At 40.5% G+C, this 15,540-nt stretch overlaps 1 protein-coding gene across 4 annotated transcripts in view; it reads left to right on the forward strand.

The window, feature by feature from the left end:
- CACNA2D1 (calcium voltage-gated channel auxiliary subunit alpha2delta 1) overlaps positions 1-15,540 on the forward strand; it is a 1,206,813-nt gene that overhangs the window by 1,164,545 nt on the left and 26,728 nt on the right. For all 4 annotated transcript variants that reach the window (XM_073551318.1, XM_073551320.1, XM_073551319.1 and 1 more), the window contains 3 exons: positions 981-1,036; positions 12,236-12,365; positions 13,262-13,374. In XM_073551318.1, the coding sequence (XP_073407419.1) occupies positions 981-1,036; positions 12,236-12,365; positions 13,262-13,374 (299 nt within the window). The remainder of the gene's footprint in view (positions 1-980; positions 1,037-12,235; positions 12,366-13,261; positions 13,375-15,540) is intronic.

Consider the following 15,540-nt stretch of genomic DNA (forward strand, 5'->3'; position numbering starts at 1 on the left):
CAAAGTGTCAAAATTGGCACATCTAATGGATGCACCAATTCTGGGGTGGCTGTGGGGTGGTATTTTTAGGCTGGGAAGAGAAAATATTTATGGACTTTACAAGCTTGATGATATCAGCCCCTAGCTGTCTACCTTACCTTGGCTGGTTATCAAAATGGGGGGGACCCTATGTCATTTTTTAAAAGTATGTATTTACTTCACAGCTATGACCTGGGAGTCAGAGATGCATCCAGGTGACTTCCCCAAGCTGTTTCCATTACATTTCAGCATTGTTTCCATCCATTTCAGCAACTTTCCTGCCCCCTCCCCAACCCTCCAGGTAGAGTTTGCCTGAAACATGCTCAAGTATCCCATTGACCTCCATTAAACTTGTTATTCGAGTTGAGCGGGTTCGAGTGTCTGACCTGGTTGATTCGAATACCTAAAATGATGTGTACTCTGTTTGATATCTCTTAAAGAAGTACTCCCATCAAAGATTTTATCCTCTTATTATATAGCAATCATCATGTTATATAGCACTATGTACTTACAAGTGCTCATTTTGCCATTCTACCCAGTTAATGCTTTGCTTTTCTCTGCTGTATGTAGAACAGGAAGTCTCTTTTTCCAGCATGAGCTATTTCCCTCTTCAACTTCTGACCCAGCTGTTTGCTCCTCCCCACTACCAGGGACTTTTGCAGTGACTAATGACTAATACAGAGAAAATATACTTCCTGTTTATTTATAGAGCTAAGAAGGGTTCAGCTAGCTAGTCTGTTTTTAATCATGTGATGTCATAGACCTAATGGAAAAGAGAAGCATTAATTGGTTAGAAAGGCAAAATGAGCAATTGTAAGTACACAGTGCTATATAATATGATGATTTCAATATATTAAGAGAATAAAAACTTTGATGTGAGTGCTTCTTTCTCTTTAATAAAAATGCTGTATATTCCTTTTGTACAGTTCCTTTTAATTATTTCTTACAAATATTTCTCTCAGGTCTTTATTACAACAGTTGTTCTTGAGCCTTACTTTCCCACGGTATAATGAAGCAGGTATGTGTCGTTCTACTTTTTTTTACTGTTTACTGGTGTTATTGCAATTTGTAAATTAGGGTAAATTGATGTGTTTATAATAATACAAGAGGTTATTGATGAATTAATTAATTTTTTTGTTGATAAAGTGCTTTGCATCCTTCCAAATGTCAAATATCATTTCAGGATTGTGATATTTAAGTTTCTAAAAGTTAAAGGGTTAATTGCATCTTCTAAAGGGATAGTATTGAAAGTGTATGCCATTTTTAATTAGTGGAGTTTTAAGCTCCAAAACCCCAGAATTTCTGGTAACTTTAGCAATTTTGGTGAATGAGGGACTGTTGTCCTGATTTAGCACTTTATCCTTTTCAGTTAATAAATATAAATTTGAGAAGAATAAACATAACCTATCCTAATATACAATTAACTGGATCATGTGGCCTTTTTAGCTGTAAATGTTCTGTTTATTAGTGATGAGCGAGTATACTCGTTACACAATATTTCCCGAGCATTCTCGGGTGATCTCCGAGTATTTGGATGTGCTCGGAGATTTAGTTTCTGTCGCTGTAGCTGCATGATTTGTGGCTGCTAGACAGCCTGAATACATGTTGGGATTTCCTTACAAACAGGCCATCCCCATATGTGTTCAGGCTGGCTAGCAGCCCCAAATCATGGAGCTATGGAGACAGAAACTAAATCTCCGAGCACATCCAAATGCTCGGGAAATCTCGAGTAACGAGTATACTCGCTCATCATTAATGTTTGTTTCCACTACAGTAGCACTCTTGTCTGCTATTGTGAAGGGAAGTGAAGTTCAACCCTACAGTACTTAATGGGAAACTGACAACTGATTCAAGCTGAAATGCCTTTAAGGGCCAGACATGGATTTTATGACTAGTCCAAGAATCAGGTTCCTGGCTGCCTGGCTGCTTCTCCTTGCTCCTCGACTCTAGATTGACAGGTGTCTCAAAATGATATTGAGAGACCTGTCCCTGTTGGGGAGAGACAGGGAATCACCAAAGGGGACCAGCCTCTTAGACCAAAATCGTTTTATAGTGATATCTACAATAAAAAGCCATATCTCTGATTTATGCTGTCTGAGACCCAGGCACCGTGAATCAGCTATTAGTTTCCCTGTAAGTGAAGGCAAAATTGTGGCATTCTTTTTCACAGCTGATAGCGGGAAGCATTGTTATTTATGGAAAACATTTTACGGAAAACATCTGTAAACCACAGCTGTGGACCCCCAGTATCTATGAGGATCACAGCAGTGTTGGGGGGTCCCAGAGTTTGGAACATCACTGATCACAACCTGATAGCCTATTGTAGTGATATGTCTCACTTTAGCTGATGGGAGATGGCTAGGATGCTCCAGTGATTTTTGGTTGCACAGTTCTCATGAGTAATTCATTGATTTATTACTACACAAACTCATTGTTTCCCTATGGGGAGTAAAGTAGTTCAAGAAAGGTATTCAATCTTAGTTGGCTTCTTTCCTCATAGGGAAACTTTGGTTGTGTAATTGTCATATTAACCAAAATTCACTGATGAGCTCTAGCATTATCAAAATTTGAAACTAGTTGGAAGACATTCAACTAATATAATTGAAATTAGAAAAGCTATTACTAGGTTATATTAAAGGGTTTTTTTCTGAAGTTTTCAAAAATATTAAAGAAATTAAAAATAATAAGCTTTTTACAATACTACCATAACTGAAAAAAAGAATCCTTTATGAATTCAAGACTCAACCTGGTTGAGAACGAGTTTATATAAACTGCTGAATTCCATGTACACATGGATGCATATGAAAGCAATTTGATCTAGATTATTTACCTCCTTAATTTTATATCATTGTTGCCATCATCTGTATATTATAATAACTACTTTTATTGTAAGTGGGTAAAATATGTTTGTTCCAGACAATGCACAATATGTTGATCTGTTTTGTCTGAGGCTTGATTTATTGCCGTGGACTAGGGTCCAGTAAATAATGATCTAACAGACACTTTCCTCTAAGGTATCACAAATCTTTCCAGTGTCTTTTATTCTGTCTTGTGATGAAGTCACTATAGGTCAGTAGACTTTACTTGTGAGGTAAAGCAGTTTTAGATATAAACGTGAAGCATATTTATTATCTCTATTTCTTTAGTAACAAAATTAGTTTGGAAGCTATTCAGACTACTCTTCACTAAAATTTGAAAAGTATAATATATATACACATATGCCTAAATATTCACTATAAATGTAGTCTATTGTACATTCACTTAACTTTATAAAGGAGATTTTTAAATATTTTGAAAACTCCATACTGTACTGTGTATAATATTCATATGTAGAAGTCATGTGTGAATAAGGTTTTAACTAATGTTTTCTCTTTTATCAAAATGTAGGACTCTATTTTATTCACCTATACATTTGTTAGCCAGAACACAGCATAATGGAATTTAGATTTTACATGTTTAGCCCAATAACTATTTTTTTTACATAACAGAAACCTCACTGCAATGTGGTAGTATAGGAAATCAAAGCAGCTGTTAAGTGAAGGTCAGAAAGCTACATGTTGAAATTTGATGAAACTGATATGTTCTTACAAAGCGCCAAATCTGTAGGTGATTTAAACTGTATCCTTGGAGCAATTTGTAATAATATCACTTGGCTCCAGTAAGAGACCTAAGGGGAACTACTCATTCTGCATACAAAAAGCCAAAGGGCAATAATGAGTAAAATTCAAGTATAAAGAAATATGTAGGGAAGACGTGTCAGGGAAAGTCTTCTGCCTTGGGGATAAAAAAAATTGATAATTAGTATTCTAGTGACTGCATTGCGACTGTAAAAAAAAATTAACCAAATTTACAATTTAAAGCCAACTGATTTTTTTCAAAGTCATTCACACCATTGGATTAATTCCTTTAAATCTGTAAAACACAGAAAATGCTAGAAAAATGAAACCACAATAAAATTCTATATTACAATGTAAGAATTTTATTGACTTAAGCACCTGTCACACACAGCGATCTCGCTAGCGAGATCGCTGCTGAGTCACAAGTTTTGTGACGCAATAGCGATCTCACCAGCGACCAGTGTGTGTGACACTTACCAGCGACCGGCCCCCCTGCTGGGTATTACTGATCATCCTGGAATGGCCAGGACATTTTTTTTGATCGCTTGTCTCCCACTGGCCAGCATGCATCGCTGCGTGTGGCAGACGGGAGACAAGCGATCAGCGAGCTGGCACTGGTAACTAAGGTACACATGGGGTTTCTAAGCGGCATGTGGCGTTTAGAAGCCCAATGTGTACCTTAGATACCAGCGCGCTGGTGCAGGGACCTGGTAACCAAGGTACACATTGGGCTTCTAAGTGCCGCGCGCCGCTTAGAAACCCGATGTGTACCTTGGTTACCAGCTCCCTGCACCAGCGCGCTGGTAACTTAGGTAAACTGTGGGTATCTAAGAGACGTGCTGATCGCTGGTGAAGCTGCCTGTTTGGCAGCTCACCAGCGATCATGTAGTGACACAACAGCGCTCCTGACAAGGTCATATCGTCGGGATCGCTGGTGCGTCGCTATGTGTGACGGGGCCCTAAGTTTGTGAATAGCAAGCTTAGATTTTCTTGCAAATCAGTGTTCCATGTAGATACTGGCTTACGATATTTCCTTAACAGCTGCATACCTGGACTGGTTAGCATTCTAATTTTGCTGATCACCAAATTGCCATTGTTTAGTTTGCTTTTCTTCAAACCCACATCTCTGTTTATATGCCTTAAAAAAAGTAAAACTATTGTGGGTACAATGGGCAAACTAGAGTTGATGCGCAAGGCCAGATTAGAGGCATTGGGTTAAACGAGCTAGGAGAATCAATAGACAGCACACATAGTGTCCAGTGTAATATTCCGCTTTAATGAAATGCAGGTGGGGTTTATATACACCCCTGGCAAAAAGGGGTGTATTAAAGGGGTTGCTCAGCTGCAGCTCGGGTCCCCGCCCAACATGTTTGGCACTCTTTAGAGAGCTAATGAACATGCAGGAATTGTTTTCCACAAACTGTAATGCTGCAGCCATGTTGGTTGTGGCATTACCATGATTGGCTGGTTGCACAGCATCAGCGCCACCATGCTCGTCATATGCTGTGTCTGTGTGTGCGGTAACACAACCGCCATTTCTATCAGTCACAGTTCTGCGGGATCATGCTCTCAGATGTCAGTGTGATTCCGCAGCTGACTGTGACCAGGAGCGGTGAAGCAGGCTTGGCCCGATAAGACTACTGCTCCCATCAGGCTATCTCTGGTGTCACTGATAACAATGACAGCAGGTGCCACTCATGGGAGAGTAGTATCTGCTGGCACCAGTGCTCACTGTTAAAAACAAAAGTAAAATTACATACATATTCATTATTCACATAGAGCATGCATATTGATACATAATATATTTATATTCATGTAGAAATAAAAACACATTATACTCACCGCACACCAAATCACTGATGCCCTCGTCTCCAAGAAATAACGTAAAATAATAAACCACCATATACTCCCTGCCCGCTGTAGTCCAAGGTATTCCAAATTGTCCCACGGCGATCTCATGTGTAGAACAGTCACATCGGGAAATGTGACCGCTCTACCCGACCAGCAATACACTGACAGGATATTATCATCCCTGCAGTGTATCAGCTGATCAGCTCCACGCTGTCTCTTATGGCACCGCTGCATTGGAAAGTTCTCACACAGCGGCACTGCTGTAAAATGAGAGCACCGGAGTGATGAACTCCGGTAAACTCTCACGGCGGCTCAGTGATGCACTGTGGGAGATATTACCTCCTTTCAGTGTATCACCAGAGCCACGTAGAGCAATCACATCTCCTGATGTGACTGTTCTACGCGTGAGATCATTGTGGGACACTCGGTAAATGCACTATGGCGGACTAGATAGTATTATATGTTGGTTTATTATTTTATTTTTGTTGCAGGAGACAAGGGAATCAGGGATTAGGTGATTCAGTAAGTATGGTTAATTAAGATTAATAAAGGACTTTATTGACTTATTGATGCTTCTCCATTACTAATCCATGGGCTTGAGGTCACATGACAATATAAAGGTGAAATCATCCTCAGAAATATTTCCCCACTTGCCACCACTACAGGGCAAGTGGGAAGAGCAAGGCTAAGTGTGAGAATTGGTGCATCTATAAGATGGGGTGTCTGAGAGCTGATGTTTTTAGCCTGGGGACAGTATCCATGGCCCCTTTCCAGGCTATTAATATCAACCTGCAGCTGTCTGCTAGCCTTTGCTGGTTTGATTTTATAGGGGGACCCATGTCAATTTTTTTCTGGGGTTCCCATTTAAAATAGCCAAACATCTGTGAGATGATATTAATAGCCTGGGAACCTTTGTGACTATTGGCTCCTTCCCATAATATTAACATCAGCCCTCAGCCGTCGGCTTTCCCTCTGCTGGTTACAAAAATTACGTGGGAGCCCATGCAATTTTTCTTTAAAATCTGCCATTATGCTACTTATATACTTAAATACAATTCTATGCCAAAGTAACCATGATAAAATCTTAAAATAATTCAAAGTTAGGGATCATATGAACTTCCGTTCAAATGAATCCGAGCACAGACCACTAATGCATGAACTGGACGTGGCTTTCTGGACGTGAGGCAGATTCATGTTTTTTATGGTGATATGTAGTCAGAAATTCATAAAAGTAAGCAAAATTAACTCATTAATGTCTATTTGCAGTTTCACTGTACCATCCATGTATACGCAGTATTCGTGGTAGAGGGTCTCATCTTCCAAACTTTTTTAACTTTAATCCACTTCACAATTTTTTTTAATCTCTCCCAAAATTTTTCAGAGGCCAAGTCAAGTTCTTGCTTTTTGCTATCTTGTTGTGTTTCTTGTCCTCTCATATCGGTATCATCTGCTGGAAATTAGCATTTATTCTGGTCACACACATCTTTTCCACAGTAACCTGAAAGCTTTTTTCCATACGCTCATTGAGAAATTCACGTTTTTTATAGTGACCTGCAGTCTGAAATTCATGAAAACAGGAAACATTAACTCATTAAATTACCATTCACAGTTTCACTGTACCATCCATGTGTGTGAGGAAGTTGCAGGAGACTTTACTTTATGCTACTGGAACTGAAATTACTGCAGCGGCTGGCACCATATTTACCCTCCAATACTTGTTAAAGGATATACAGTAGTTTTTGCAAGACTGAAGAGTCATGGACGGTTATTTTGTCTCACTAAATCACATGCCCAAGAGTGGTTAATTTGCACGATTGCTGCCTTCCTTAGAAATAGTACCCAATTTCAGGTTCCCTCTCCGGAATAGAACTCTGATTTTACATTACCCATGGTCACCATGGAAGGGATGCTGTATGGTATAGGGGAGTGGTTGGAAGGGAGACTCGCTCGCTATCTGGGCAAGTCCCAAAGCGGCAGATGTATGGAAAACACCCTTTGCATGGGGAAGTTGAGGTGACTGGCTTCCAGAGGACACCATAGCCACCCTGCCTTGTTACCTACCGTGCCCAGGGCGATGCACGATGTCACTTGGGAAAGAGGCGAGCATATGGGTGCTTATGCGGCGCTTTCATGGGGCTTAGACTTGCCTCCACCAGGAGGGGTCCTCAACCCACCAGCAGGCAGGTACAGGCATTGGAAAAGGAGGGCTTGCATTTTTGTGCATGTCCTACCACCAAAGACATGGTGCCGTGTTGCGCTGCTTCGAGTACTCCACAAACATGGCAAGTGCTGATGATACTATCATCAGCATTACTATCCCACTTGCTTCCTTGAAAAAAGCTTTAGGCGATGGTGGATGAGGTGGTTGCACAGGGGAAAGAAGAGGAGAAACAGGGATCATTCACACTGTTATCAGGACAATTATCCACACATGGTTTGGAGGATAGATTCCTGTACCAACAGTCAAGGTATAGTTATGGAGGATGAGGAGCAGGAAATGTGTTCACAGCAGGGTGGCACTCAAAGCAACTTATGGACATCACAAGTGGGCCTAGGGGATACAAAGGACCCAGATGATACACCTCCCACAGCTTGATTTTTCCTCTGGGCAGTTTAGCATAGATGAGCTAATATATGCTGCTGTGCCTGTGCAACGACCACCAAGTTGCCCGGATTCCTACTAGTGCTTATTACTGGGTGGGCACTCTGATAGTTGCCCGCTGCAAGGACATCGTACCATCGTTACTTCCATCACTGGATCAGGATCGGAAAGTATGGGAATACAAGTGCACGCTGGAAGATGCTTTATTGAGGGCAGTCTCACCTGACAGTGGGGGCTCAGTGAAGGCACAAGGCAGAAATGGAGGCAGAGGTTACCAGTGCACCTGGGGCATCGGCACCACCTCAGAAGAGAGGGTTAGTGTGGCTGAAATGTTGAACTTTTTCCTTAGCACCGCCATCTAATATTAGCCGGAAGCACCATTAAAACATCATGGTGGAAGGGTACATGTTCACACATCTCTTCATTCTGAATGATGGATCTGCTCCATTTAACTTCTGGGTCTCCAAATTGGACACATGTCCTGGGCTTTCTGTTTATGCCTTGGAGGTGCTAGTCTGCCCTACAGCAAGTGTACCTTCCAGAAAGTGTGTTTAGCAAAGCCAGGAGCATCTACCTCTCCACAGTAAATGTGGGCAATCTCACATTAATTAAAATGATCAAGGCCTGGATCCCACAGGACTTGTTTGTACCTTTGGCTGACCTTTGGTAGACCAGTCACACCCAGCCATTGTTGTACTCCACTGCAGTTTGTTCGTTCTATTTACCGTTCCCAATGTTTTGGGGCCTCCCCAGAAAATAACCCTAAGAAACAAAACGAAAAGATAAAGCAAAAAATCTAACAAGAAAACCTGTTGGCTATCTCCTCCGCTTCTTACACTTTCATTGCCATGGACACCTCCACCTCTTCCTCTACTTGGACCTTCGACTCCTGGTTCAAGATTATTTTTTTATATTATGCTATGTTAGTTTAAATGGATTTTCCCATGAAAAAAGCTTATTTTGATCAATACATCTTGGGATAATGATAATTTCCACAATTCGATGTGTTTAAAAAATGTTCCTGTGCTGAAATAATCTTATAAATATGCTCCTGCTAAATATGCTCCTGCTGTGTGTACTGTGTAATGGTTGTTTCTGACTGTACATGGAACATGGTCTGATCATACCGCATCTACTGGGCAGCGGATTATCTGATTTGCATACTTCCGCCGCATTCTATTTATATGTGCATTGTCTGACTCACTTCACTTGTATTTTCCAAGGCCGTGCACATATAGTCGGAATGTGGCCAAGAGTATACATTTTGCATATTTGCGTTCCCTTTGCCAGCATATATGTGTGATTTTTTCTACTTGCATTATGCACTTGTACATATGGAGATTACAATATGCTTTTGTCTACAATTTTAATTTCCTTTAGGAATAGTTTTTTGAGTCAAAATAGATACTCAAGTTGTTTTTAACCCAGGAAATCTTTTAAATTGTGGTTTCCCCAATATGCCATCATTTTTTTCTCTGGTAAATGTTTGAAGTCTGGATACCCAAATAATAAATGCCAGCTTTTTCTGGAATTAACAGCGTGTATCTACAGCTGATGGCCCAGTAGTGGGTAGAAAATAAATGATTAAAATAATGCACTTTACACAAGGGCAAGTATGTACCAAAGAGACAGGATGTTTTTGACACTATTTTAGTGGGTACAGAGAATTGGCCTCTGCATGCTCTGAAATATTAACATAAGAGCACGTGAAAATGTACCTGACTCATGAAAATGAGACAAAATGGCCCAAACTTCATGTAGCAAGTGGTTAAAGGTAATCTGTCTCCACTTTTTCACATATCAAGTAAAAATATGATTGGATTCAGTGTCAACTATGCATTATATCAGTACTTTTCATACCCCTTGACTCTGCACCTTTGATCAATAAATACCTTTTATATTCCTCCCGCGGTGTATGTAAATCTCCTCATTCCAGTCCGATGGACGGGGCTTATTGTTCCTCTCTCCCACCCTCCTGGTTTGCTCTACACATTTATTTGGTGTAATTCCTGCGTTCACATAGATTTAGTGCGTGTGCGCATTCAAATGTCCTCCCACGCGTGCACAGTATGCTTTGCCCAACTGTGGGCAAAGCATAAAATCATTATTGTGCATGCGCCGGCATATGCCATTACATTCTATGGCCCAGAAGTATTGTGGCAGGAATATAAAAGGTACTTATTGATCAAAGGTGGGGAGTCAAGGGGTATGAAAAGTACAGTTGAGGCCAAAAGTATTGACACCCCTGCAATTCTGTGAGATAATACTCAGTTTCTTCCTGAAAATGATTGCAAACACAAATTCTTTGGTATCATTATCTTCATTTAATTTGTCTTAAATGAAAAAACACAAAAGAGAATGAAGCAAAAAGCAAAACATTGATCATTTCACACAAAACTCCAAAAATGGGCCAGACAAAAGTATTGGCATCCTCAGCCTAGTACTTGGTTGCACAACCTTTAGCCAAAATAACTGCGACCAACTGCTTCCGGTAACCATCAATGAGATTCTTACAATGCTCTGCTGGAATTTTAGACCATTCTTCTTTGGCAAACTGCTCCAGGTCCCTGATATTTGAAGGGTGCCTTCTCCAAACTGCCATTTTTAGATCTCTCCACAGGTGTTCTATGGGATTCAGGTCTGGACTCATTGCTGGCCACCTTAGAAGTCTCCAGTGCTTTCTCTCAAACCATTTTCTAGTGCTTTTTGAAGTGTGTTTTGGGTCATTGTCCTGCTGGAAGACCAATGACCTCTGAGGGAGACCCAGCTTTCACACACTGGGCCCTACATTATGCTGCAAAGTTTGTTGGTAGTCTTCAGACTTCATAATGCCATGCACACGGTCAAGCAGTCCAGTGCCAGAGGCAGCAAAGCAACCCCAAAACATCAGGAAACCTCCACCATGTTTGACTGTGGGGACCGTGTTCTTTTCTTTGAATGCCTCTTTTTTCCCTGTAAACTCTATGTTGATGCCTTTGCCCAAAAAGCTCTACTTTTGTCTCATCTGACCAGAGAACATTCTTCCAAAACGTTTTAGGCTTTTTCAGGTAAGTTTTGGCAAACTCCAGCCTGGCATTTTTATGTCTCGGGGTAAGAAGTGGGGTCTTCCTGGGTCTCCTACCATACAGTCCCTTTTCATTCAGACGCCAACGGATAGTACGGGTTGACACTGTTGTACCCTCAGACTGCAGGGCAGCTTGAACTTGTTTGGATGTTAGTCGAGGTTCTTTATCCAACATCCGCACAATCTTGCGTTGAAATCTGTTGTCAATTTTTCTTTTCCGTCCACATCTAGGGAGGTTAGCCACAGTGCCATGGGTTTTAAACTTCTTGATGACACTGCACATGGTAGACACAGGAACATTCAGGTCTTTGGAGATGGACTTGTAGCCATGAGATTGCTCATGCTTCCTCACAATTTGGTTTCTCAAGTCCTCAGACAGTTCTTTGGTCTTCTTTCTTTTCTCCATGCTCAATGTGGTACACACAAGGACACAGGACAGCGGTTGAGTCAACTTTAATCCATGTCAACTGGCTGCAAATGTGATTTAGTTATTGCCAACACCTGTTAGGTGCCACAGGTAAGTTACAGGTGCTGTTAATTACACAAATTACAGAAGCATCATATGATTTTTCAAACAGTGCCAATACTTTTGTCCACCCTCTTTTTTATGTTTGGTGTGGCTTTAGGACAATTCTTTTTGTGTTTTTTCATTTAAGACAAATTAAATGAAGATAATAATACCAAAGAATTTGTGTTTGCAATCATTTTCAGGAAGAAACTGAGTATTATCTGACAGAATTGCAGGGGTGTCAATACTTTTGTCCACAACTGTACTGGTATAATTCGTAGTTGACACTGAATCCAATCATATTTATACTTGCTATGCGAAAAAGTGGTGACAGATTTCCTTTAATAGTTTCAAAAAAATCTTAAAAGGAGACAGCTTTTTTTGTAGCTGTAAAGCCCCTGTTTTCTATGGAATTTAGTTTCTTCAAGTTAGTTGTACCTTTTTATTGCTTTGGTAAAATATAAAAAATATTTTAAAAAATCATTATTTTTGAGAAGGAAAAGTTGTCAACAGTTATCATAATGTAATTTACTGACACTATTAACACTCTTACTAAAAACATACATGTTTTACAGCTGAATTTGATGAGGATGAGTTTTCTGCAAATTTGGCAAAGCAAAGCTGTATTAAGGAACAAACTCAATATTTCTTTGAAAATGACGACAGATCCCTTAGTGGATATCTAGAATGCGCCAACTGTACAAGGTAATGATAATGTTTATTCTAGTAGACTACATTGTATTATTGGCAGCAATAAAGGTATATGACAATACATTATTTTGGTCCAGCAGAAAAGTCTAATGTTAGTGCTGACCATAAATACAAGGGTGAGCATAAAGCCATGAGGACTTTTGAGGCTCTTGCCCTTGATAATAACTTGTTGGAGATTCCCAAAAAACTGTGTCCAAGTTATTTAGGTATACTGTATAACAAAGACAGTCTACTGAATCTTTTCCAGACAAATAAAACATAATTCCAACTAGGAAAACTAGGATTAATGAAGTAAATCAAGTAAAAATGTTAAAGTTCTCTTATATAGAGGTTTTTGTACACTTGCAACACTTGAGCACATCCATGTTTTACAGCAGCAACTATTAATCATTTACTAGACCATTTTAAGTTTCCCGTGTTACAGAATTGCAGTTTATCTGTAAAAATCAGATGAGTTACTTTGTCATCAATTTTTTTTCTTCCACTCATGAACTTGAATGGGTACATTTTGTCCAATTTCAAGAAGAAAATCGAGCATGATGTAATTTTATTCACTTACACATTTGGACACTGAAAAAAAATCACTCATCTAGATTGCCCCGTTGAATAACATTGGTCCAAGTGCAATCCATTTTTTTTATTGGATAGCTCTCAGACTGAAAATACTGTGGTGTTCATGAGCCCAAAATATTCGTATTTTACACACTGCTAAGATTCAACATGATACAGTGCATGACAAAAATCATGCCTGACCCTGAAAATCCTTTAGATTAAGGTATTTTTGGTACAGCTCTTTTAAATCAGTGTAGTTTTGGGCAGCAGCATATAATATTAACATTTAGCTTTGTTTAGCTCTGTAATTGATAACTAAACCATTCAATTCCTTCCAGAATTTATCACGTTGAAAAGATTCTCAACACCAATTTATTATTCATAATTGCTGACAACCCACACACGTGCGAGCTCTGTGACCAGCAGCCATTAATACAGGCAGAACAACGTTGTATCCTTTGTACCAAAAAAAATGATTGTTTTTATGTTTATGCAATGGTTCATTTACACTGGGCGATGCAGATTGTTAAATGACCGCCTTACGGAACATGCTAATGAGTTGGTAGTCATTTAGTAGCCTGTTTACACAGGCCAACCCTGCTTCAGAAGCGCGCCGTACGGTCTGTAATAAATTATTCAGTGCTCGGAGGCTGACATTGTTCTCAGCAGCACATGTTTATCACAATGTGCTTCTGAGAACAATGATATTTTGTGCAACACAAAAAATCTTTTCACCCCATGAAAGTAATGTTCATAACGCCGATCATGTGCTAACTGCTTTCTCATCTTATTTCCATTGCGACCATTGAGAGAATTGGAAAAGAAAGAGGTTGGATTTTGGTCAGCAATATGGAAATCCTATGTGGAGTGGTCACACGACAAGCATGGGGATTTTGGAAGCAAGAGAATCCTAGCAGTAGTATATTATACACTTTGTTGGAGTCTGCATGTAAGAGCTCATGTCAAATGTTAAAAATGTCTCAAACATCCCATTTAATGAATTGTTGTATGGAGATAAGGAAAGAAGAGAAGTTATTTGTGGTGACTGCTTTAGTTTTCTAAGATAACAGTAGTTAATACATTTGTTAGTATATAAAACATAGCTCATAGCTAATTTCCCAGTAATGGAGTAATATGTCAGTGTTACATAGGACTAGAATATTTATCCAAAGGATAGGCAATACTTATGTGATTGAAAGGGTGTGCCACTTCCAATTCATTGTTTACCATGTACAGGGCTTTGATTTTACAAGCAGGGTTCTCTGATATTGCAACTTAGGCATATTTACTTGAATAGGATGGAGCAGCAGTGATTTGCAATTCTAGCAAACTGATAAGTGGGGGTGCCAGGATGTTTGTCCCCATCGGTCTGATATTGATGGCCTATCCTAAGCCATTTTATTAATACTTTTTGTTTGCATTAGAGGGAATCTGTTAGAAGGTTTGTGTTATGTAGTCTGAAGACTGCATGCTGTAGGGGTTAAAACACAGATTTCAGGGATGCTTCTTTTATCAGGCTCCATGCTGTTGTTAATTTGCAATGATTGTTTTAGCTCCAGGAGCTTGTCATTGCTGCCCATGAGCCCAAGTCCATCTCTGCCCCTCTTCTATGAAAAGCCTTTCACTGCCTATAGACATTGTATATACAGAGCCTGGTATGGATGGGGTTAGCTACCTCAGCTTTGCAGCATTACTAAATCTAAAAATTGATTCTGACAGAATGGCTGCACCCAGTAATCTAAGTGACACATAGTTGGATTCAGCTTCTCTTTACCTACATCAGGCTGCTGTCAGATGTGGTAGGAAAAATCTGCTGACAGATTCCCTTTAAGTACCGTATATACTCGTGTATAAGCTGAGATTTTCAGCCCATTTTTTTGGGCTGAAAGTCCCCCTCTCGGCTTATACACGAGTCATGTACTGGGGGTCGTGGGGGAGGGGGAGTGGGGGTGTCAGAGATCATACTAACCCCCCTGGCATGTCTCTGCACCCCCTGCAATCATATTCATGACTTTAATGAGCGGTACCACGTGACCGCTGAATGCAGGAACAGGCGGGGCGCCGAGTCCATGGAAGGAGCAGGGGCTGAAGAGACCGTGTGACAGGAGGGGGTGAGTTTGACGAGGGAGGACGGGGAGCAGAGCAATATTAACCTGTCCCCGTTCCACCACCGTGCATCGCTCTGTCTTCCGTGTCCTCTGACTGTGACGTTCAAGTCAGAGGTGCGATGACAAAGTCAGTGCGCGCCCTCTGCTGAATGTCACTGCAGAGACCTGGGAGACATAGCGATGCGCAGCGATGGAGCAGGGACCGGTAAATATCACCAGTGCTGGGGGCCTGAGCCAGCAGTGACACCGGCATCTGGCCCCCAGCGACGGAGAGGTGAGTATGTAATTTTTTTTTTTAATTGCAGCAGCGGCAGCTGCATATCGGGGGTATTTATTTATGGATCATCTTCTTGGGCCATCATTAACCCTTGTGCAGCATATTATGGGGGTATTTATCTATGGAGCATCTTGTTGGGCCACCATTAACCCTTGTGCAGCACCACCTGCTCAGCTTATACATGAGTCAATAAGTTTTCCCAGTTTTTTGTGGCCAAATTAGGGGGGGGTCG

This window comes from Dendrobates tinctorius, unplaced genomic scaffold (genome assembly GCF_039654945.1).
Source record: "Dendrobates tinctorius isolate UK_male_01 unplaced genomic scaffold, ASM3965494v1 ptg000174l, whole genome shotgun sequence".
Taxonomy (NCBI): domain Eukaryota; kingdom Metazoa; phylum Chordata; class Amphibia; order Anura; family Dendrobatidae; genus Dendrobates; species Dendrobates tinctorius.